The sequence below is a fragment of the Coregonus clupeaformis genome, unplaced genomic scaffold (assembly GCF_020615455.1).
Source record: "Coregonus clupeaformis isolate EN_2021a unplaced genomic scaffold, ASM2061545v1 scaf0083, whole genome shotgun sequence".
NCBI lineage: Eukaryota > Metazoa > Chordata > Actinopteri > Salmoniformes > Salmonidae > Coregonus > Coregonus clupeaformis.
In genome coordinates this window covers 558,044-583,117 of record NW_025533538.1, presented here as the reverse complement: position 1 = coordinate 583,117, position 25,074 = coordinate 558,044, and the positions used below count along the sequence as shown (strand labels likewise).

Genomic DNA, 25,074 nt, shown 5'->3' with positions numbered 1-25,074 from the left:
TACAATTATGTATTTTTCCATGTTACTGTTAAGTGCTTTTCAAAGGATACGTATGAAAACCTTACAGTAGCCTGTTTATCAAATAAAGCTCTTGATTGTTGTCCTATTTAAAGTTGATCATAAAATGAATGACAGAAACGGTCACATACATCTATATAATGTGGTGAACCAAATCAGTATGTACATTAATCAACAGGCTATCACATCACATTTACATTTTAGTCATTTAGCAGACGCTCTTATCCAGAGCGACTTACAGTTATTGAATGCATACATTATTTTTATTTTATTTTTCATACTGGCCCCCCGTGGGAATCAAACCCACAACCCTGGCGTTGCAAACACCATGCTCTACCAACTGAGCTACATCCCTGCCTGCCATTCCCTCCCCTACCCTGGACGACGCTGGGCCAATTGTGTGCCGCCCCATGGGCCTCCCGGTCGCGGCCGGCTACGACAGAGCCTGGATTCGAACCAGGATCTCTAGTGGCACAGCTACTAGACCACTGCGCCACTCGGGAGCCAAGTCAACCAATAATGCAATTGGAATGTATGTAGTCAAATGCAATACATCAATACTATAATCACCCAGTCTCAGATCCTTCATAATATGCAGTTACATACATATTACATATTTCATAACATGTCGATACATTACATTATCATTACTGTGTGATTTTGGCCTGTAACTCCTTCAAACACTCCAGGCTTGCCTCAGGGCCATCCTCCGAGGTTACGAACCCAGGATAGGTGGCACTAAACTGGGCCTGAGGAGGTGGAGAGCTGCTGGTGGTGGTGGTGGAGCCCCCATCAACCTGGTGAGAGGAGGGCGGAGAGAGCAGAGGTATCAATTTAGCATGAGCGTAGTCAATCTCAAACCCCTCGAATATCAACCCCACCCCCCATGCTCCTAGCCCCTCCTCCAAAATCCTGGCCACCTTCCGGGTTGCAAGTGCCAAACTTGTATAATCTGCCTCTTCGAGTCTAAATATATCCGAGGTCAGAGGTCGACGGGGGACCAGTACAGTGAGACCGGGGGCGTTGGGGAAGGGGGTGAGGAACGCCACGTGTCCCTCATTCTCCCACACCCTCCACTGCTGCTCTTCTCCACGGACGATCCGGGAGAAGAGGCCGGGGTGCGAAGGGTCTTCCCCCAGGAAGGTGAGGTTTGGTAGGGCATCGGGGGCAGGGAGCTGGGCCCGGATCTCGGCCTGGATCTCCTGGAGGGATGTGTCAGTCCAGCGAGGGCCGCTTTTAGAGGTGACGTAGCCGGGGTCGTGGTGTGTGTAGTGCTCGTCTCCTGCCAGGTGGGGGCGCCACTCGCTGTCCAGGCCGTGTAGTGGCAGCACCCGGATCTGTCAGTCAATAACAGCAGGGACTATTACTAGGCTACCTGTCCATACTAGAAAGGAGGACAGAATTATGGTGCTATCTAAACACAAATGTTATGTTTTTTGCTCATTAATTTAAATTATATTGCCAATTTTTATTCAAAACTAGATGAGACACAGAATAGAACACAATATAATAGAATAGAGTAGAGAAGAGTAGAGAAAAATCGAGAAGATTAGAATTGAGTAGAATAGAATAGAGTAGAACAGAGTAGAATAGAATAGAGAAGAACAGAGTAGAATAGAATAGAGTAGAGTAAATAGAATAGAATAGAAACACAACAGACCTGGGGTGGACTATGACTGTCTGGGCAGGGCCTGCAGACCAGGGCACATCTCTTCACCCCCAGCCTCTCACACAGCAGGGCCCCCACCGCCCTGGCCCCCAGCAGCAGCCCCAGGTAGGCTCCCTCCCCCAGCCTGAAGAGACTGCCCTGAGCTGGGCTTGGTTCCTCACCGGGGCCCCTGGGGGTCTTCGGCTCCAGGATGGTAGTGCCTGTGATTGATATTCCATTTATGAAGATAAAGATAGTCCCAAATGGAACCCTATTCCCTATGTAGTGCACTATAGAGGGGATAGGGTGCCATTTGGGACACATACCCAAGTCCAGACAGCAAGATATAGTGGATGATCGTTTACTATAGAAGGATTGTTCAGTTCACTATACATGTTCAGTGGTTGCATAGCAACTGACTATCATAAAATGTAATAGCAATGATTGACCATGAGGTGCGTTACTTGCCTGGAAAACCCAACGTTGAATTCTACGTTGGGCAGAAATGAGCGTTTGAGTCAGGAAAGTTTCCTCTAACGACTTCGGCAAGCCAGAATGTTGAATAAAATTCAAATGATATTTTTAATGTACTTTACTGGTTGTCTGTGTGGTTGGTCCTTTTGGCGGTAGGAATGTGAGACAATATAACCACAGGAAAGTAGAATTACATTTTCAAAGCGCTGGTAGTGCGTTCAGATGTCTATCACCTGAAGCATGCGCATAAGATAAAAATACATGCATACCTGCTGAGCTCCTGCACGTCTTGAAATGGTTCTGCCCATGCTTCAGGTGATAGACATCTGAACGCACTACCAGCGCTTTGAAAAGTTGATGTAATTATACTTTCCTGTGGTTATATTGTCTCACATTGATTGAAAACACATATAGCCTACTGTTTATAGCATCTTTGTATACATGGCTTGTTTGTATCAATTGCAAAGACATTGGCAACTTCATATTTGTAGTCAACTTTTGTTCTGAAGTTATCGTGGTCAGAGAGATGGATCAACCGTGTGATTCTATGTTTAGCTGAGATCTTCTGTATATTAAGTGACGCAGGAGGGCAAAAAAGCATCTAACGACGCAGTTCTACAAGTGGTCTGAGGCAGGTGTTAGATTACGAGCGTTTTCAAGTGCAGCGTTAATAACGACGGGTTTGGGAAACAGCTTGGATATTTAACGATGCTCCTACGAAAGTTTGAACGATGAACGTAGCCTTAAGATGCTTTTGGGAAACCGGGCCCTGGACCAGAGCTAGGTATTGCGGTAAAGAATATGCATCTACCTGGGGTCCATGGCCGGGGGTGGAGGTAGGCCACCAGCTCCTCTGTCTCCCAGATCACATGACGAGGTTGGGGAAGAGATGACATCCTGATGGAGGAAGGGAACAAGGGGAAAAGACAGAGGGGAGGAAGAGAGGGAGGGAAGGAGAGGGGGGGAGAAAGAGGGAAATAGAGGGGGAGAAAGATGGGAAGTCTGTAATACAAGGATGGTAAGAAGAGGTGAGTGTTATCATGACATGGGGCACTTTGGGGTGGATGCATCTGTCTCAATCAATGAGAGGTTTGAAATAGACAAGATGGCGCTGTACACATTGTTGAATTACTTCATGGAGCAAAACATGTATTTATTTTAATAACTGAGCATTTTCTAAATTCAAACGCACCACCTGAAACTGGACACGGACATTCAAGTTAAGGTTGGTCGAAAATGATATGTGCTACAAACAGTACCTAACCTGTAACTCCCAGTAATGGATACCAAAGATATTTGGTTAAATAACATTATCTGGTGAAACAATCTGTAGCTATCATAGATTATGTTTGTCGACCTACTTACTGTACCTTCTTAGAAACCGTACAAGCGGCATACAGCAAGAACGTGGGTTCAAAACGACTTTCGTCGGTTCTTGGTGTTCATTCAAAAGAGTTCAAAATGATGGAGGTGGGCGCTGGATACCGTAACAACAACCTTTGTTCCGTCAACTTTCTGTTTCTCGTAAAAGCTGTGGCCGTGTTCGAGAGCATCAAAACCGTGATGTAACATGAGTAAATTCTGACTGACTGACTGATCTACAAATAACAATAACGTTATTTATGATGCAAGGTGATTTGTAGATCAGTGAGTCGGCAGTCACCCGCGCTGTCGGCTGCAATGTCGAACAAGCCCAGTGTTTGCTGGTCACATGACAGTCTATGGTGATGACGTTGTCATAAAAAATGGGAAGTGTAGTTTACAGTAAGGACGCCAGGGGGCACTCTAGCATTAGAGGTAAAAAGACGGGGAGGTACTGTACATTTATGGAATGAAGACTTGGAGCCCTACTTTCATCACGAGTGCATTCATTTCTGTATGTTTGCTATCACAACTTAAAAAGCACAACACAAATCAGACAATGGACGGAGAGAAACACGTTTGAAAGTTTACAAAGAATGAGTACCCTAGGAAGACACAAATATGGCAATGCAATTGTTTGTCATTGATGCTGTATTTATATTAATCATATTATTCTAAATGTTTTCATTATCCGTGACGAATTTACTTTGTATATCTTGAATTGCTGACTGAGTCGAGGTTTGAAAATATTGTTACAGTACCTCAAGTCATTCCTCCCCAATTCTCTAGAAGTGTAGAATGACAACATACCACTGGTTCTTTCACAGTGACTCATAGTTGCCTTATACACACCTCTCGCTTACACACGCACACACGCACACAAATACACACAGACACACACACATACACACAGTCTAGACTCGGGGATCACTTTTTATTCATAAACACATATAATTCACATCGCTTTTATTTATATGGTAGTGTCCTCATCAACATAACCGGTATTTATATTGTAGTGTTTATAATGTTACCTCATTAGCATAGCAGGCATTTATATTTACATTTACATTTTAGTCATTTAGCAGACGCTCTTATCCAGTGCGATTTACAGTTAGTGAATGCATACATGTTTTTTTTTGTTTTTTTAAATACTGCCCCCCGTGGGAAACGAACCTATATGGTAATGATTATAATGTTACCTCATAAGCATAGCAGGTATCTATGGTAGTGTTTATCATTTGACCACATCAACATAGCAGGTATGGTAGTGTCTATAATGTTACCTCATCAGCAAAGGCGGTATGTATATGGTAGTGATTATAACAGTACCTCATAAGCATATGAAGTATCTATGGTAGTGTCTATAATGTTACCTCGTCAGCATAGCAGGTATCTATGGTAATGATTATAACGTTACCTCATAAGGATAGCAGGTATCTATGGTAGTGTCTATAATGCTACCTCATCAGCATAGCGTCACGCCTCTCCTCCTCCTTTACTATTAGCAAGCATGCGGAATGTCATTCACCTATTACTGTAACTTCAGCCTATGAGCATGGCACACTAAGGCAATCCCACCCTGCTTGCTGATTAACCTATGGGCTCACTTGTGCAATAATCACTTTCCTTTCTTTCAACCAACGAGCATGAATCTAGGGAAGTAGTTATGTCAACACAAACTTTGTCTCCCACTTGCTGTTTTGAAGCAACAGCCTTCCAACGACCTTCCACCTCCCCACCCCCACCAACTGAAGGCCTGTCATCCCCGTTCTCCCAGCATAGGGCAACCTGTCATCCGCATCTGGCTCTGAGGAGCATTCCTCGGAGACAAGGCTACCCCAAACTATTCAATAAAATTCCATATTGCATTCTGTCTCTGTTGTCATTCAGTTAAGCCTGTATTTGATGTAACTAACTATTTAAGCTCCACCCCCTTACTTCCTCTTTCTTTCTCTCTCACATACTGACTGACATGTCCCTAGATGACTCACTCTGATCCTGAGCATTCAGGCTAATTACCTGGTCACACACACACACACACACACAGGCTAATTATCTGGTCACAGTGACAGTCTGAGGATCTGAGCTCATTAACGGGCCGATGGCCGATGGCCGATGGCTGGGGATTAGGGAACTATATATACTCTCAGAGAAGTAGGGCCGCTGCTACCACTACCACTACTACTACCACGACCACTACCACTACCACTACTAGTACCACTACTACTACCACTACCACTACCACTACCACTACCACTACCACTACCACCACCACCACCACTACCACTACCACTACTACTACCACTACCACTACCACCACCACCACCACTACCACTACCACTACTACTACTACTACCACTAGCAACTCTCTGTGTTACCCCTCAGTTGGAGTCAACTCAGTTTACTAAACGATCTTGATGACGCAGGTCAGTGCACTTGTCATGTGACTGACTGAGTTGAAGAGTTTCTGTGTTAAGTCCTGCTTCAGATTAAAGGCAGCCTAAAATAGACCTAGTTGAGATGAGTCTTCTGGTTTTAGACTCCTACGTACAGTAACGAGAGAGAGAGGGAGAGAGGGAGAGAGAGGGAGAGAGAGTCAGACGTGAGAGGGTTGGAAAGAGAAAGAAGGAAAGAGAGAGGAAGGGAGAAAGAGGGAGAGAGAGTCAGAAGTGAGAGGGTTGGAAAGAGAAAGAAGGAAAGAGGAGAGAGAGGGAGAAAGAGAAGATCCCCACTGGACACACGCTGGTTGAATCAACATTGTCTCCCCGTCATTGTTGTTAGGTATAATATTTTGTGCTTCGAAAGGCAAGCGTCTAAAATAACATTTTGACAAGTCTTTGGGAAGTAGCAATGGACTGCTAGAAGTTACGTCCCAAATGGCACCCTATTCCCTATACAGTGCACTACTTTTGACCAGAGCCCTATAGGTGTCCTCCTCTGTGGTCCTCTGTAGCTCAGCTGGTAGAGCACGGCGCTTGTAACGCCAAGGTAGTGGGTTCGATCCCCGGGACCACCCACACACAAAAATGTATGCACGCATGACTGTAAGTCGCTTTGGATAAAAGCGTCTGCTAAATGGCATATTATTATTATATTATTATTAGGTGTCATTGGGACGCAATCTCTGTTTCATGGTACAGTAGTCCCTCTTTGGATCTACTCAGTGGGGGACAAATACATCTATACCATTCCTTACTCAAATCTTCTTTGCCTTTGTTAACGAATGAGGCCTCTACCTGGGATCTAGCCAAGAGTTATAATTAACACTACCACCAGTACGGTAATTGCTATGTGGCTGTGGCATGATCAAGCCTTAGTTTTGGGCCAGTGAATCATGAAACGCACGCACACACATGCCGGTGAGAATAATAATATGCCATTTAGCAGACGCTTTTATCCAAAGTGACTTACAGTAATGCGTGCATACATTTTTGTCTATGGGTGGTCCCAGGGATCGAACCCACTACCCTAGCGTTACAAGCGCCGTGCTCTACCAGCTGAGCTACAGAGGACCACTGGATCCCTGTTATTGTGAATGGCTCAAAACACCAAAAGCATACTGACAAGCCAACCCATTAATGAATGAAGCCCATTGTGGTTGGTAGTGTGCGTCCCAAATGGCACACTATCCCCTATGTAGTACACTACTTTTGACCAGGTCCCATAGGAAATAGGGTGCCATTTGGTACGCAGGCCTAATAACAGTAGATTCACGTGGAATGAACACTACAAGTCAAGGCTCATCTTCAGTCAGCCTGCACTCGCACCCATGATCTCCTAATGAGCTATTCAGAGCTGGGTTCAAATACTATTAGAAATATTTCAAACACTTTGAGCGTTTGCTTTAGCCTGTCTGGAGTCAGGTCACAGGTGTGCCGGTTTTGCACTTTTGGTACTTCTCTATTGGTTCCATTTCAACCGGCAACCTCGATCAAGCACAGATCAAGTATTTCAAATGATTTCAAATGATATTTGAACCCAGGTCTGGAGCCATTTCAAGTCCCATTTCAAACAGGCATTAATTCATTCCCTGCATGACATTTGCCCTGGCTTGACTTGGCTGTGGTTGGAGGGTTATCTATAGCCTCTTACGTGTTCTCTCTCCCTCTCTTTCTATTGCTCTCCCTCCTTCAAGCTGTTAAGAGCGTTGGACCGGTAACCGAAAGGTCGCTGGTTTGAAAGCCCGAGCCGGCAAGGTGGAAAAATGTGCCGTTCTGCCCTTGAGCAAGGCAGTTAACCCCCACAACAACTGCTCCCCGGGGGCACCGATGACGTCGATTAAGGCAGCCATCCGCACCTCTCTGATTCAGAGGGGTTGGGTTAAATGCGGAAGACACATTTCAGTTGAATGCATTGTTGTACAACTGACTAGGTCTCCTCCCTTTCCCTCTCTCTTTCTACCTTTCTCCCTCCTTCTCTCTGTCTATCTCTCTCCCCTTATCGCTTCCACTCTCTTTCTCCTTCTCTCCTCTTCTCTCTCTCTCTCTCTCTCTCGCCTTCTCTCTCTTTATCAGGGTGGTTCTTATCATGGCCTGTGCAGGAGTGGAAGGCCTCAATACTGTAGAATGTGTCTGTATGTGTGTCTGTATGTGTGTGTGTGTGTGTGTGTGTATGTACTCTCCTGGCCTACATGGTTAAAGGTTAAATAAAATAAAAAGATGACGTTTTACTGCCCAAGCAAAACGTACACATCTGGGTGCCAGGTTTCTTTCAACCCACTGAACTCTTCCACACACAAAACGTTTGTGCACACATGCACACTCTCGCATACACGCGCACTAGTCACACATATAGACACACACAAATATTCAGCCTACTGAACTCACATTGTTTTCATTGCATACTCACACACTAACCCACAAGCTTATTCTCTCTCTCTCACACACTGACACACATGCTGTCAACCCACAACGTTTTGCCTCACACACACACACAGAGAAAGAGAGAGACAAATGTTTCCCCTCAGTCTGTCTGGTTTCTGATCAAACAAAAGGGGGAGAGAGACAGAGAGAGGGAGGTTCTTTCCCATGAGATGTTTTCACAGCTGTGCTTCCCTCTACCCTCCCCCACTCCGTCTCTTTCACACACACACCTCCTTTTTCGCTATCTAACTTCTGTGAAAAACTTGCTCTTTGGGTGTTGCCCCTTCAGGCAATGGCAAGAAAATGTGTCGAATGCCAACCGGTTCAAACCTGTTTTCTAAGTTGGCTGACTTTTTTCAATTACTTTCTGAAATAGCTCGACTTGCACCAGGGCTTCTTTTCAGAAGGAGATGAGTCTTTCAATAGTTTAATTAAAGATAATATATTTGTTTAATAAATATTATTGTAAAACAGCTAATGACACAGTATAAGCCAAGCCTATTAAAGCAGTGTTTACTTGCTAACCCCTAAGGCACAATGACAAACACTTAATATAAGTGTTTCAGCCGCGGGCCGATTTTTTCTTGAGCGGATGGTCAGGGCGCCGGAACATAATTATAAATAATTTGTACTCTGCAAATTGACGTAAGAAGCCCAAACAGATATTGTATTTGACAAAAACAATAATTTCAAACCTTGCTTACATTGGTACACGATAATGTCTCTCTATTTATACGTGGAAATACTTGGGAATAGATTTCCTAAATTAAATTTTGAGAATTCCTAGTGATTTTATTACTTTATGTCCCAATTTTGTGCTAAAAATGATTTCTGAAAAAATAATGTGAGGGCCGCCATTTGACAATCCCTGCTATATATCCTTATTTGTTATAGTGTAATAAAGGTTAAATAACTTTTAAAAACAAATATTAAGAGCTAATCACACTCTGAAAGCTCAAACATGTAGTAGTGTACTTGCTAACCCCTGCATTAGCTATGGCACAATGACAATGGCACAGTGGTATAGCTGTACTAGTTACAGCACGGATGATTGCACTTCCAACTACCCAGACATTTCCTGTTTGCTCAATCTTATATGCAAATCAGGTATACCTGGGGCCATATGTATCAAGAGAGATATGATCTAGGATCAGTGCCCCCTGTCCATGTACTCTTATTCATTGTGACTTAAAGGCCAAAACTGAGCTTAAATCAGCACTCCTTCTCCAAGGCACTTAACATATTTGACCTGACATTCACGCAGCTCAATTTGGACCTATTAAGAGTGTGACCGATCCAGGGTCTGTATTCATAAAACTTCAGAGTAGGGAGTGCTGATCTAGGGCCTGTTTATATTTAAGAACAAGTGGCGCAGCGTTCTAAGGCACTGCATCTCAGTGCTTGAGGCGTCACTACAGACCCCCTGGTTAGATTCCAGGCTGTATCACAACCGGCCGTGATTGGGAGTCCCATAGGGCAGCGCACAATTGGGCCGGTGTAGGCCGTCATTGTAAATAAGAATTTGTTTTTAACTGACTTGCCTAGTTAAATAAAAAAGAAAATATTACATGGACATGAGACCTGATACTAGATTAGCACTCCTACTCAAGATGCTTTATTAATAAGGGCCCAGGACCAGCGTTGATCACCTGTCATTCCAGTTGCACAGGTTTAAAATAACAGAGTTCTGTTGCTTAGTCATGATGATTAATTTGATGAAACTCATACGGTATCAGTCGTGTGTGTACACTACTAGTGCTTTACTAAACTTGCATATGGTTTTCACTGCTAATTTGTCAAGGCATTTAGATTTGCCACTAATAGTTCACATGTACTTCTTAATCCCCCCCCAAAAAATCACACTTCAAACAGATCAATAAGGAGTTTTAATAGTAAACAATAGCAAAGCATTTATACAAGCCAAACAAACGTACCTAAAAGCGACACTAGAGATGCCAACTAGGTCTAGGAGAGTCTAGTAGACGGATGGTTATCTACTATCCAGCGTTAAATAAAATCAAGATGATGCCAGAGTAGAGTTCAGGTGAAGATATATACATACCAAACATAACATTGTGACAGAAGGAATTCAGTGTAACAAAAAATCTGCAACAGGGTGAGGCCCCTTTCTGGACTAAAGCTGCATAGAAGAAGTCAGAGTAGTGGGGTAATGAGAAAAGAGGGGGAGAGTAAGGGGAGGAGAGGGGTAAGAGTAAAGGGGGAGGGGGGTAAGAGTAACAGTAGGGTGACAGTTGGGGGGAGGGGGATTGGTTGTAACTGGTCTTTGAAACTGGAGGAAATCTTTTTTGGGAAGGTTGTGGGTTGGAGACTGGTAAGAGTGTAGCCGTACTCATTTGTCGTCGTCGTAATTCTACATTTTCCTACCTACGCAGTAACCATGGCCTAGTCCTAACCAACACATATACCATACATGTGTGTATGTATACCAGTGTAACGCTCTGATAGGGTTAATACAGAACAGACCAGCATGACTGATGCGTCGCCTGACTAAAATCTCAGTCCCACATCTTCTCCCCAATAATAATCTCATCAACTTTTCTGTCATCTTTCTAGCCATTCCCCGACTGCCTTCTCGATTCTTCACCCTTCTCCCAAAGCATGCAAATGCAAACTTCCCATCATAGACAGCAAGTATGCAAGTGTACACTTTGGGAGAAGGGTGGATAACCAGGACGTAGCCCCTCCTCCACGAGGTACTGGATCTCATTCCATGCATTCCCTCATTCTTTCTTTCCTTCGTTCTATCCATAATTTCCGCTGACTACGCCACACTAACAGCGGTCTTCTTCCTGTTCTTGGCTGAGCGGACCTCCTCCATCAGATCTCTGAGGTACTGGATCTCTCTGCTGATGCCTTCAGCCTTCTCTGCCAGCTCACGGTTCCTCTGCTCCAGCTCGGAACACTCTGCACTCAGCACTTCCTGTTCGCCCTTCTTCTTCTGTCGGTAGCGTGTCGCCGCCGTCTTGTTCTGCTCCATCTTCTTGAGTTTCTTCTCCACGACCTTGGGTGCCCCGGATACTGATTTGACCTTGCCACTGAGGGTTGTGGGGGATGTAGTCTTGGGGTCGGGTTTGGAGTAGGGTTTGGTCCTGGAGGACCCGGCTATGGAGGGAGAAGGAGAGGGGGATGAAGATGGGTGGCGAGGAGGGGAGCCAGATACAGAGTCGATGCCAGAATCGCTGTCATCAGACTGGTCATCACAGCTACTGGAGGCTGAGGAAGAGAGGGTTGATGTGGGGAGGATGGTTGGCTCCTCTTTAGGGGAGAGGACCACCACGAAGTGGCCGGAGAGGACAACAGGGGCGGTGGTCTGGAGGCGGTAGCTGGGCTCCGGGATGATGGTGGTTGGAGTGTCGGTGGTCTCGACTTCCAAGACATCAACGTCCACTTCGCTCCCCAGCTCGAGGGTATACCCCATGGAGAGGGGAGCCGGAGAAAGGGGTGCTGGGGACTGTGGCTCAGACTTCACCACAACCTCTTGATCCTGAACCGTCACCACTGGACCTCTGACCTCATCCTTTACCTCTTCTTCAGGGAGCTCCAGGGAGGGGAGAACCAAAGGGGGTAGGTCGGCCAGAGGGCTGCCCAGGGAGGCCAGGAGCTCCTCGCGTGGGGCAGGGATTGGGACAGTGAAAGGGTGTACCAGGTCTAGGTCCATGTGGGTCTCCAGGGAGGCCAGGAGCTCCTCGGGGGAACTGGGCGGGGCATCGGAACAACAGGAGCCAATCAGAGAGTCCAGGTCGAAATCACTCAGGTCTATCTTCTCAGCCATCCAGTCCATGCCCGAAAACGCATCATCTGTGAAGAAGAGATTGAGAGGGGGGGTGAGAAGTGATAAGTAACTTCCATCTAAATATACAACACATTATACTCAATGTATTTGATGACGTGACAATTTTAACAATAATTGTACAGTGATCCCGAAGGAAAATCGGTGCTCTGAAACAGGGTTTCCCAAACGAAACTCTGCTCTGAAAGACAATATTCCAGTCTAATCCTGATTCGTGGGGACATTGAAGTTGGTGATCCCTGAGCCCTACTATAAAACCCTATTGTTAGCCGACATGTTTCCTGTCTGTACAATAGGAGGAAAAGCAACGCTGACACCAGTCTTACGTTACAGTAATCTGGAGCAAACCAGTTTGTTCAGGTGATGGGGGCTTGTCATCACGTTTGGATGTGCAAACAGGTAATACAAGTAGTTACTAACGACCTCATTGGTTAATGATTACCATATACAGTTGAAAGTCGGAAGTTTACATACACCTTAGCCAAATACATTTAAACTCAGTTTTTCACAATTCCTGACATTTAATCCTAGTAAAATTTCCCTGACTTAGATCAGTTAGGATCACCACTATATTTTAAGAATGTGAAATGTCAGAATAATAGTAGAGAGAATGACTTATTTCAGCTTTTATTTATTTCATCACATTCCCAGTGGATCAGAAGTTTACATACACTCAATTAGTATTTGGTAGCATTGCCTTTAAATTGTTTAACTTGGGTCAAACGTTTAGGGTAGCCTTCCACAAGCTTCCCCCAATAAGTTGGCCCATTCCTCCTGACAGAGCTGGTGTAACTGAGTCAGGTTTGTAGGCCTCCTTGCTCGCACACGCCTTTTCAGTCCTGCCCACACATTTTCTGTAGGATTGAGGTCAGGGCTTTGTGATGGCCACTCCAATACCTTGACTTTGTTGTCCTTACGCCATTTTGCCACAACTTTGGAAGTATGCTTGGGGTCATTGTCCATTTACATTTTAGTAATTTAGCAGACACTCTTATCCAGAGTGACTTACAGTTATTGTGAGTGCATACATTTTCATACTGGCCCCCCTTGGGAATCGAACCCACAACTCTGGCGTTGCAAGCGCCATGCTCTACCAACTGAGCTACACGGGGCTACGGAAGACCCATTTGCGACCAAGCTTTAACTTCCTGACTGATGTCTTGAGATGTTGCGTCAATATATCCACATCATTTTCCTTCCTCATGATGCCATCTATTTTGTGAAGTGCACCAGCCCCTCCTGCAGCAAAGCACCCCCACAGCATGATGCTGCCACCCCTGTGCTTCACAGTTGGGATGGTGTTCTTGGGCTTGCAAGCAACCCCCTTTTTCCTCCAAACATAACGATGGTCATTACGGCCAAACAGTTCTATTTTTGTTTCATCAGACCAGAGGACATTTCTCCAAAAAGTACGATCTTTGTCCCCATGTGCAGTTGCAAACCGTAGTCTGGGTTTTTATGGCGGTTTTGGAGCAGTGGCTTCTTCCTTGCTGAGTGGCCTTTCAGGTTATGTCAATATAGGACTTGTTTTACTGTGGATATTGATACTTTTGTACCCGTTTCCTCCAGCATCTTCACAAGGTCCTTGGCTGTTGTTCTGGGATTGATTTGCACTTTACGCACCAAAGTACGTTGATCGAGTCTCCTTCCTGAGCGGTATGAGGGCTGCGTGGTCCCATGGTGTTTATACTTGCGTACTATTGTTTGTACAGATGAACGTGGTACCTTCATGCGTTTGGAAATTGCTGCCAAGGATGAACCAGACTTGTGGAGGTCTACAATTTTTTTTCTGAGGTCTTGGCTGATTTCTTTAGATTTTCCCATGATGTCAAGCAAAGAGGCACTGAGTTTGAAGGTAGGCCTTGAAATACATCCACAGGTACACCTCCAATTGACTCAAATGATGTCAATTAGAAGCTTCTAAAGCCATGACATAATTTTCCAAGCGGTTTAAAGGCACAGTGAACTTAATGTATGTAAACTTTTGACCCACTGGAATTGTGATACAGTGAATTGTAAATGAAATAATCTGTCTGTAAACAATTGTTGGAAAAGTTACTTGTGTCATGCACAAAGTAGATGTTCTAACCGACTTGCCAAAACGATAGTTTGTTAACCAGAAATTTGTGGAGTGGTTGAAAAATGAGTTTTAATGACTCCATCCTAAGTGTATGTAAACTTCCGACTTCAACTGTAGGTTGGCATCGGGCAACTGTTTATGACAAACCGAGCCCAGGGGAGAGTGTAGGCGGGATATTGCTTAAAATTATAGGTTTAAGCCTAATAGTTGTGATAACACCACCTTTGAAAATCCTCCAGTATTGACTGACTGAAAACACTAGGACAAGGGGAAACTTAACCTAGGCCCAACACTGTGATAACACCACCGATGGAACCAAGTATAGGGTTAGGCAGCAAACAAAGGAGGAGTTTGTATGTCTTTCGCAACACTTGAGCTTGGTATTTGGGCAGAGTATAGTGGGAATTAGATGGGAGATTTCTAGTAATAATTAAGTTCACGTTGCAGGATGAGAACCCAGCACAGGCTTTTAAGATCAAACCTGTTGCGATGAAATCAATAATCACTTGGAGGTGGCGTTATCGTGTTTTTTTGTTGGTTTTCTTTTCAGCTGTGTTCTCACCTCTGCAGCCGTTTGTTCCCATGTGGGCATCGAGCAGCTCGCTAGCTTCCAGCCATGGAGTCAACGGCATCAGTTGATCCTCTACCCCGGACCCGGCCTTGCTGCTCACCAGGAACGAGGGAGGAGGGGGGGAGAACGAGAGATGGGAGGGGGAAGGAGACAAACTAAAGGAGGGAGAGAGGGAGGAGGCAGAAGAGTTGGAGAGAGAGAGGGAGCTGGAAGAAGAGAAGGAGAGAGAGGGGGGTAGATCATCCTCTTCATCTTGGTCCAGACGGGGCCCCATGGGGTCAGCCGTCAGAAACCAGTTGTCCAGTAACTGGGCCCCAACGTCCTCCAAGGCCAGTTGGGAACTCAACAGGGACATGACTGCTTCTTCTGGCGCTTGTCAACAGTAACAGTGAATTATAACAGGATAACAGAGAGTCTTCTGACGTTGTCGTCGTTAGGGGGAACGGTGATATCGTGCTGTGGTAGACAACAGCAGAGCTGAGGGTGGTTGGTTTGAGAGACCTGGATGGAGGAAGGAGAGAGAGATGGAGGGATTGGGGTTACAAATTCAGTATGACAAGTAGTTCCATAGAGGAGAGAAGATGACTTTATTGGTTCATTTACTACATGAGCAACAGAAATGTATTTTGCATGTCTATACATACTAGAGGAGAGGAGAAGGTGGGATAGGGGTGAGATGTGGTGTATAACAGGGCCTTAGTACCATTATAGCTAGGCTACAGAAAAAGGAAAATAATCAATAAAAATGTATTTATTTTTTTATCAGCAGATGTCACAAAGTGCTTAAACAGAAATCCAGCCTAAAAACCCAAACCGCAAGTAATGCAGATGTAGAAGCATGGTGGCTAGGAAAAACTCCCTAGAAAGGAAGGAACCTAAGAAGAAACCTAGAGAGGAACCAGGATCTGAGGGGTGGCCAGTCCTCTTCTGGCTGTGCCGGGTGGAGAAAAGACTACATGGCCATTAAGGCCAGCTCGTTCTTCAAAATAATCTCTTTGCCACGTCATTGTTTTGAGGGATAGGTAATCATATCAATATATGGTGTCAGTTAAATGGTGCTACTCATTGACTACCCTCATTGTATTGTGTTAGAAAGACCAAGAGGTATTAACTAGCCTCATTGTATTGTGTTAGTAAGACCCATGGAGGGAGTTATATTATGCTGGCCAGGGTTGAAACGGGGGGAGGGAGCACCCTTCTCAAATCAAACAATAATCTGCGCAGCTTGGTTATGTTGTCAACAAAGGCAGCATGGTGCATCTTCCAGAAACATACATCGCTTTCCATAAAATAAATGTTTAACTAGTTTTCATTGGGAAGGCAGATACAGCGTTTTTATCAAAAGCAATCACTTTTGCATGTGAAAACACAGAATCCTACACGTCCTTATTTATGTCACTTTTGTTTTGAGCCGACTTCGCAGTTGGCCAGAGCATGGCACCTGGCTCACACCTGGGGAGGCAGCCTGGTTCCAAAACGAATGAACCGATTCAAACTCCTCCCACCGGGGTAGGTCTAAATAAACAAAAGCCCTCAGTGTTAGGAGGAAGTCTGTTAAGAGGAAGTATGTGTCTGGGAAATAGAGCTGAAAACAGTCAGCTAGAGATACCTTGTAAAACCTTAAGTTATGTCCTAGTCAACAGTAACATTCGATCGTTTCCTGGCAAATGTGGCCATTTATTCCACTAAGAACTAAAAGGAACAATTCAAGTAAGTAAAATCGAGTCAATATCAACTTTGACTTAATATCTCCTAAAACGCATTACTTATTATATTAATGTATTTCACATTCAGACGTATTACATAATAAAATAGTACGAGAGCTATTCTCGTCTAATCCTTCAGTGGAAAGTCATTCCGCCAGTGACGGTAACTCCCCGCCCTCCGCCAGTGGACAACATTGCCTAATTTGGTCATGATGTGACCGGTAACACCGCCTCCTCCCTGACTCACTATTGAAACGGAGAGGGGAGGGGAGGGGAGGATACCGCCATTTTCACAACACAACCATCTGTCATGAGAGGGAAGTGAAAAGCGAGAGGACAAAAGTACGCCATTTTGAAAGTGCCACGTTGCCATGTCTGGAATAGCAACTTCATTTATGAGTCTGAGTTTAACAACATTAGTTAAAAATCATAATACGGTTATTCAATATGAGAAGGAGGTAGCTAATTAGTTAGTTATGACGTAACTATCTATTTAAATGGACCACTGTAGATGGCATCGGATCCACATGGTTCTGTCAGTTTGTTGAACCGCATTGAAACGCCGACAGATAGGATATGCTATCTAACGTTAGTTATTTCAGTCAGACAGCTGATACGAGTCATTGTATTTCCACAGCTGGGTAGGTGCCAAAGACAGCCCAAATCTAGCTGACAGTCTGACATATCAAATATCTTAAGTAAATAGCTAGCTACAGCTAAGCTCTTGTATTGTTGAGTTAGCTAGAACGCTAACAACAACCTCCCAAGCCTGCTTGCCAGCCACACCTGTCGGACAGCTGACATGTGTCTGACTTGACATTTCCTGAGAATAAATGTATAATTTTTACTTACGCCATTTTGCGTAAAAAAGCCAGTGCTTGACTGTTGCACTGCCGGGTTGTTGCCGCTGCTAGATAAGCCGCTGCACGTTAAACTGCCATTTTGCGAGGGAGAACTGAGCGCTCGGAATACTACGAAATTACATTGAATGTCCAGAGAAACGACGATTGAGCGAGGTCACATTAGTATTTATAGTCGTTCATCACACCCAAGTGTATCCTTCCGTCAAACAGCGCTGTGGTGTATCACTCCGACCCCGTCACTCCCTCTGATTGGTTTAGATCGTTATTCTCCTCGTTGGAAATAAATAGTTCCAGGGCTACAGTGTAACCGACGAAATGTAGGTCAAATGAACATGTATATATTGAATCAAGAATGAACAGGAAATGAATGCTTACATTTTTAACTTGTATCTCCAATCTAAAAAAACAGTGTATTATTTTTGATTACATGAAACGTATTGCCCACAAAATGAAGGACTGCAATGTGTAGAGTAGACTACTTTACAAAGTTAGATAAAAGTCCATCTAAGATCGATCAAAATGCATTAGAACTTGTCTAAAGTGATCAAATAATTGTTTTTAAGCCTTAATACACCCATTACGTATGGTAGAAAAGGACACGTTGACTTTCTAGTGTCTTTTCCAAAGACTATTTGTCCTCAAGGATTCAAGTGTCTTTATTAACTTAACTGAAGACTAATCAACAGATTATAGTAACTTTATTTCAATTTTATTTACAGATTTAGTTTGGCTATATTCTGATGACAACTCATGATTAAAATTGAATACATGTCAAATACCGCCACCTGCTGGTTGAAAAGCCAAAGATCGAAATAGTGGAGGTCATTGAGTTCTCTACTGTCTATGCTTGCATTCAAATGGTACCCTATTCGCTATGTAGTGCACTACTTTTGAACAGGGCCCTATATGGTGCCATTTGAGAAACAGACAATGGTTCTGTCCCATTTGACCAGTGGTATTCAAAAAGTCAGGGTCTAGTGGGGTCATAAAAAGCCCCACAAAAAAACAATTGATTTTAGGATTAACAAAAAATGTATAGTACAGATATTCACTGAATATACAGTGTAGAACAGGACAGAAAGAACCGAACAAAATATATTTAAAAAGTAGTTTGTCCTACCTTTTAACTACTTATTTTGTGTGACTTTTTATTATTACTGATCATATTTTTGATAAAGTGTAACATTACTGCAATGGTGAGAGCTTGCAAGTAAGAATTTCACTGTACCATTTACACCCTGTATCCTTTACACCTTACAAATAAACGTTGATTTGATTTTTCTCCTCCTCCACTTCAGAGGACGAGATTATTTTCCACTAGCTCGTCTTTGACCTTGAACACTTCATCCAGCCCGTCATTCAGCTGCTGAGCCACTTTGGGTATCTTTTTCCCAAACTTGGACTCCAGTCCCTTCTTCAGCTTTGGACCATCCTCTTGCTTAGTGAAGTAGATATCCATGCCCAGAGCGAAGCCTTGGAGCATCCCCGATGCCTTATTGCTGACCTCTATGGCACTGGAGCTACCCACTCCTGTCACTATGGCCACGCTGGTTAAGGTTTATTTGAGCATCTCGGTACATATGAATACTTAACATGTTATGCGTCATATCATAAAATATATAAAAACACAGGTAAAGAGATAATGATATGCATAAATATATCATAAATAAAGTCACACAACCGATAAGGCAGTGCAAAGTGCTTCACATACATAAATAAACACTAAAAACTGAGAAAAATAAACTTACTTAGACATAAAAAACAAAGATATTTCTAGACAATGAATAAATAGATGATTTAATATCATACCTGGTCACCCTGATGGCCTCTGTGTCAACCCCCTGGAGGGTTGAGGGGATGTGCTTCTTCAGGTGCTCCATGCCCACGTTGATGAACCTCAAGAATTTGAGAAAATAAAAAAATGTATTTAATTCATGCTTGCAGTCGACAAGACTGAATTATGCAGAATGGACAATTACATCAAGACAATACTTTCATAAACAAGATCGGATACTACATTCGGTTAAAAGAGTCCTACAATAATTCCTGTTTAAAAGTCACATTAAAGTGTCATTAAAAATGGTGAACCTCAGGCAGGCTTCAATGTCACCCATCTGGGCCCGGTAGTCCTGGAGGATAATCTCGATCTTCTTCCTGTCCTGTGTGCTGTTCACCTTGAATGAAGACGAGTTGGAAAATGATGTCATGCACATGTACTCTCTTAATTGCTGTGGACACTCTCAGAGAAAAGAACAAAATGAAAACAGTTCAATCCCATTTGTAGGCCTGCTGCCTTGTCTCATGAAACAATCATTGTCCAACCCTTCTTTATCTTTACTCTTATGCACAATAAATAAAGGTTGATTGTGTTTGGATTCTAACTGCTTACCTTGTTAGCGATAACTGCTGATGCCCCTGTGACCCCTCCCACTGTAGCTACACCGACTCCGGTCACAGTCATTCCCAGTGATGCCCCCATGGTGAAGGGGGCGAGGATCACCCCTGCCACAGCAGCCACCCCCGGTGATGCCAGCATTCTTGGTTTCCTTGGATAGAATTTAAATGTATTTGAATGGAATTTATTTTAATGGAATTGTTGAATTTAATCTAATAGAATTGAACTTAATTATTTTGCTGGGGGTTATTGATATTTGTTAAGGCTTAAATAAAAAATGTAAAGCCATTATACAGTAGGTTATAGTGCTACCTTGACTAAGTTGTCTGTACAGTAGTCTATAGTACTCCTACCATGTCTAAGTTGTCTGCGATGCTGATGAGGTCAACGATGTGGTTCTTCAGATCCTCCCCATGCTTAGTCAGGAAGAGGTTGTACAGCTGCAATGCATTCTGGACCCGCTGGGCTTTCACTTTGGACAGTTGATTTAGAAGGTCATCAGTATGGAGGGTGATTAGTGCCAACTGACAAAATATTCAAATTTACACTAAAGTTTGTTAGCTGGGTCTAAACTGAAGAACTTACTTTGCTTCTCCCTTCTTGGCCAGTTTAGGGTCATTTGCCAGGTCTTTCCATGCTAAAAGGCAAACATAGAACAGGAGGATGAAATATACAGAAACGTATCCATTATTACATAAAAAATCATTATAAAGTACATTTTGAAGCTATGACGCTCACATTTCACCTTCTCCCACTGTTCCATCAGATGATCTGCATCCTGATGGAAGAATGAAATGAAAGGTTGAATGTGACAATTTCTCAAATGGTTGTGATTAAACTGTCATCAGCGATGATTCTTTGGAGGTTCTGTATGTAACCTAAACCCACATGTAAATAATATACTACAGAATGTATTGATGACTGACTTATTTTATGAGCAGTTCATGGTTTTACACTGTCATTCTTGTTATACCTTGATGTCATCTTGTTCTTTTTCCTCTTCACCGACACTGCTTAATGAGAGCGTTTTTATTCTGCAAAAGTGTCTGAGTGCCTTTCAGAGCAAGTGACTGCTTGGACAGTAATGGAGGCTTTTCACGGTTATAAAAGGTTGCTGGTATCTGTCGTAATTCAATAGGCAGGCGACCCAAACTGGAAGAAGAACAATGTACAGCTCGGAAAACTAGGTATTACATTATTAGTAATAAATGAGTGTTCAGCTTAAATACTATATTCGCCATATAGTTCGTTCTAATATTTCTAATACTGTACATTGCATTGTAGTTTCACCGTTTATACACACACACCACATATTTATTATATACACTGGATTATTGACATAGATCACTGTAATATATCTACTGCTGTACTCTGTCATTCTTAGTATACAGTATAATGTGTAAATTCTCCCGGTGTACATACTGTAGCGTTTTCTGCGCCGGGTTCTTTGTAAGGAAGGGTTTACACATACAGCCAGGCTTCGGCAGCGTTCGCGATTTATGCAACCCAAAACAAACAAAGTAAACACTTCGCCCCCAGTGGAAGGTTCTCCAAGCGTTGTCTGTGGGGGTGCAATCTTTGTTGTAATCATATTTTCCTTTCTTGTTTAAAACCTCCTGGTCCTTCGTACGCTCGGTCTCTCCAATAACCTACTACTCCTTCCCCTGCCGGCGTATACATATAAAATACAGAAAGAAACCCAGGGCGCGGTTAAATAGAGAAACTGATTGGTTTCAACTGTCTGCAGATTGGCTCTAATTACAACTGGAGACAGGTGTGGCTGTTCTGCTACAGTCTACAAGTTTACACTGAGCTGTCCGTGGTCCTGCCTCTGTGGAATACTTCGCATTGCAATCCGTTGAGCGGGCAGCCAAAAAACAAACAACCTCGCGGGCACATAACTTCCATCCACAATACAACCCCTGAAACCGCTACAATATGTATAGATTGCATTCGGATTACGGTTACAGTGTTATTTGGGTTGTTAATTGGATTTAAGCTTAGTTAATAGGATTTACGTTTAGTGTTAAACATCTCCATTCTCTGTCTCTCTCACCTTACGAGTGGAAGATTGGACTCCTCTCTGTCAACGACGGCAGGCGACCCAAGAGAAGCGGCTTGTTTTGGTCCTCTTCAGTTTCAAACTGAAAAAGAAAATAGTAATTCAAGTTATTTTCAGAGTGCATTTTCTGGGGCAAATCCTAACTTCCACTCAAGTCGAATTTTTACTGCTTAGCCATGCGTTGATGTCAATGGGAGACAACGTGAACATTTGACTTCAGTGGAAGTTAGGATTCACTCATATATGGATATATGAAAGAAAATGGAAGAGAAGAGTGTGTTGCGACAAGATACCTTGACCATTTCAGTCAGTGATTTCAGGATTACTTCTCACAGACAACTTCTTCTGGGCCATAGGAGGCGGCTTCTGAACTGTGTCTGGAGTTCAAATAAAAAGGAATTCAAGTCAATATATATTTCACACAATCGGTCTCTCAGAGAAGAGTTAGGTGGAGAGCCATGGTGGACATCCTACGCTCCCCCGGGGGCCAAGAGGATAAAGTCAGGTAAGTCATACCATAGTTAAAACTGAAGTTCAAATAGACATTGACAATGGTTGAATTCAATCTTACCCTGCGTCCACCATCCCCTGGACCGAGTGTGACTGAGGGAGAGAGGTGACCATAGCGCCATCTCCTCTGGGGCTCACTCTCCTCAGGCATGCCCAGATAGATATTCCTGGAGTGGGGCCCCGGAGGTGGAGGCTGTTGGGGAGTGGAAGTGGGTGATGAATAGTGAATGTGTGTGATGAATCTGCCACACACTCAAGTAGCTAAGGTGGAAAGGTTGAAAGCAAATACTCTTGTACATACTTCTTTAATCGATACGGTCATCTTTATAATGGTGAATAGGAAGGAGCCGGACAGAGATGAAGCACCTGCTTTGTCTCTGAGATGTGACAAAAAAAATACAAGTCTGGTTCATCCACATTAGAGGCCGAATAACTGTACTTGAGTTCTAAATAGTAGTGTTTTTGGGTATGCGAAGATAAAATGTTTTATAGTATGTCACACTTTGAATTGAGTATCCTTCAAATGCCAGGATGTCACACTCATTTAGACTTTTCATCTAGTAGAATTTGCTGCCTGCTATTGAGGAAGAGAATAGTCTTTTCTGACCAAGGTGTGTTTGACAACAGCTGATAATCTGCTTTCTGTACATGCTTTATTTGTCTTCTTTTGCAGTGGAGGAAGAACCCTGGATGTTGCCTATCTATCCAGTTGGACAAAACAGATTTACGCTGTTGAGTTGTGCAATTTGGAATGAATCATTAGTAATGCCTTCCATCCTTTTCACTTTCACGTGTCACACACAAGTGTGCATGTCTTATAAATAGGGCCTTGTGTTTTGCGCCATCATGTGACATGCCTGGATTTAAACCTTCATTTAAAGCTTTAATGTCAGATTGTCCAGCACCATTGCGTTCATATTTTTTATGTAATTCTCATTTCTGGATTATGCTTAAAATACAGGATAGAATCAGGCATCATGTCACATGATAAAACACAGGGTCCTACTTATTTAAAAAAACGATACTATTATTTTTGCAATGCATGAATTTATGTTTGGGTTAATGTAGTCAAGACAAGGTTTGACCTAAATCCCTAAGTGTGCACAATAAAAGTATGTTGGGGGAAAACGTATTTACTTAAGGCTATGCATTGAGGGCTAAATCATACCAGACTCAGTCACAAAACTCCACAGGTAAATACAGAAAAGCCCTTACCTTTGCCATCACAGATGTACAACTATTCTCCTGTCTGAACTTCTCTGGAGATTTGTCTTGTCACAAAGCACAGTTTACCTCATACACTACCTCTTTCTCCACTCACAATAGAAGATAATTATTCCTTTGTGAGCATCAATCTACTATTTGGAGGGCAGTGCCTAGAAAAGCAGGTCTTTCTGCATCAACGTGATAACACAATGCACCGCGGACTAGAGTCAGTTGTAATATACAGTCTTACAAAGGCCCATTGAGAGATTCAGTGAAATGAACATGACTAAATCTAAGTCTTTTAATTATTTTATTCACAACATTGGTTTATATGACAATAGATTTCACAATGAAAAATGTTGCAGTTATTCTATGATACACAACTGAAACCTGGTAGACTCAAATGTACCCATGGCAGTCTTGCCAGTCCACGCCAACATTGCAATTTTATCCTAACTGGTCTCAATATTTAGCTGTGTTGTGGTTGGCTAACTTTTTTCAATATATAAACTACATTTTATGCTTTATTAAATAAATGAATCGCAATGAATTTGAGTTTAATCTTTTCATCAAAACAGAACCACAGAAATTCTTTGAAAATCAACTCTGAGAAAAGTAGCAAATCAACAACAATCTGACTGTTGTGCCACTCAAAGTTGATTGGATACAATATTAGGTAACCATTTAGCAAATGCTTTTGTCCAGAGCGACTTAGTCACGTGTGCATACATTTTACATATGGGTGGCCCCAGCAGGAATTGAACCCACGGCCCCTGGTGTTATAAGTGCCATGCTCTACCAACTGAGCTACAAAGGACCGCCTTCATAATCAAAGCACCTTCAACATGAGAGCAACACAACCTTGTTCGGAATGAGTCTCAAGGACTGCATTCATGTCTATCCATATCCCATATGGCACCCTATTCCTTATGTAGTGTAGCACTTCTGACCAGCGTTCATATACACTAAAAACGAATGGTTCTTTATAGTGCCAAGTAAGGGTTATTTGGCTTGTAACATAGTGGAACCATTTTTTGAAGGTCCTATTAAGAACCAAGCTCATAAGGTTCTATATGGTTCCACATAGAACCATGTCCCTTCCCAAAGAACCCTTGAGGAACCCTCCTTTTTTAGTGTGTAGGACTCTGGTCAAAAGTAGTGCACTATACACTGAGTGTACCAAACATTAGAAACACTTTCCTAATATTGAGTTGCACCCCCTTTTGCCCTCAGAACAGCCTCAATTCGTCGGGACATGGACTCTACAAGGTATCGCAAGCGTTCCACAGGGATGCTGGCCCATGTTGACACCAATGCTTCCCACAGTTGTGTCAAGTTGGCTGGATGTCCTTTGGGTGGTGGACCATTCTTGATAGACACAGGGAAACTTGAGCGTGAAACCCTGCAGTGTTGCAGTTCTTGATTCAAACCGGTGTATCTGGCACCTACTACAATATCATGTTCAAAGGCACTTAAATATTTTGTGTTGCCCATACCCCCTCTGAA

General features: G+C 43.2%; 2 protein-coding genes and 1 long non-coding RNA gene across 8 annotated transcripts; all 3 read right to left on the bottom strand.

Annotated features, from left to right (window-relative positions):
- Positions 1-449: 449 nt before the first annotated feature.
- LOC121555864 lies at positions 450-3,834 on the bottom strand. Of its 5 annotated transcripts, none has more exons than XM_041869716.2 (4): positions 3,626-3,834; positions 2,952-3,037; positions 1,679-1,887; positions 450-1,355 (listed from the first exon to the last, which is right to left on the bottom strand). In XM_041869716.2, exons 1-4 carry the CDS (start codon positions 3,691-3,693, stop codon positions 666-668), a joined length of 1,053 nt encoding a protein of 350 aa, XP_041725650.1. In that variant the 5' UTR covers positions 3,694-3,834; the 3' UTR covers positions 450-665. The 5 variants fall into 5 exon arrangements, with proteins under 5 accessions (XP_041725650.1, XP_041725649.1, XP_041725651.1 ...); XM_041869715.2 differs by having other exon boundaries at positions 2,952-3,142; positions 3,511-3,833; XM_041869717.2 differs by having other exon boundaries at positions 3,511-3,833.
- Positions 3,835-10,237: 6,403 nt separating this feature from the next.
- On the bottom strand, positions 10,238-17,546 carry atf4a (activating transcription factor 4a). 2 transcript variants are annotated; one of them, XM_041869731.2, is made up of 4 exons: positions 17,385-17,546; positions 15,033-15,327; positions 14,818-15,002; positions 10,238-12,183 (listed from the first exon to the last, which is right to left on the bottom strand). In XM_041869731.2, exons 2-4 carry the CDS (start codon positions 15,179-15,181, stop codon positions 11,147-11,149), a joined length of 1,371 nt encoding a protein of 456 aa, XP_041725665.1. In that variant the 5' UTR covers positions 15,182-15,327; positions 17,385-17,546; the 3' UTR covers positions 10,238-11,146. The 2 variants fall into 2 exon arrangements, with proteins under 2 accessions (XP_041725665.1, XP_045069093.1); XM_045213158.1 differs by having other exon boundaries at positions 14,818-15,327.
- Positions 17,547-19,127: 1,581 nt separating this feature from the next.
- Positions 19,128-21,583, bottom strand: LOC121555874. The gene is made up of 8 exons (XR_005998011.2): positions 21,213-21,583; positions 20,764-20,942; positions 20,529-20,568; positions 20,376-20,427; positions 20,144-20,262; positions 19,785-19,941; positions 19,484-19,569; positions 19,128-19,291 (listed from the first exon to the last, which is right to left on the bottom strand). It is a non-coding gene; the product is annotated as an uncharacterized LOC121555874 (long non-coding RNA).
- Positions 21,584-25,074: the final 3,491 nt, after the last annotated feature.

Excerpts from the sequence above, each read along its gene's own strand:
- atf4a (XM_045213158.1), bottom strand. The coding sequence starts at position 15,181 with ATGTCCCTGTTGAGTTCCCAACTGGCCTTGGAGGACGTTGGGGCCCAG. Across the intron at positions 12,184-14,817 it reads GGGAACAAACGGCTGCAGAG|ATGATGCGTTTTCGGGCATG; the intron begins GTGAGAACACAG and ends TCTTCTTCACAG.
- LOC121555864 (XM_041869714.2), bottom strand. The coding sequence starts at position 3,536 with ATGCCGCTTGTACGGTTTCTAAGAAGGTACAGTAA. Across the intron at positions 3,143-3,501 it reads TTTCTAAGAAGGTACAGTAA|ACTTCCCATCTTTCTCCCCC; the intron begins GTAGGTCGACAA and ends CTTGTATTACAG. Across the intron at positions 1,888-2,951 it reads CCCCCGGCCATGGACCCCAG|GCACTACCATCCTGGAGCCG; the intron begins GTAGATGCATAT and ends TATCAATCACAG.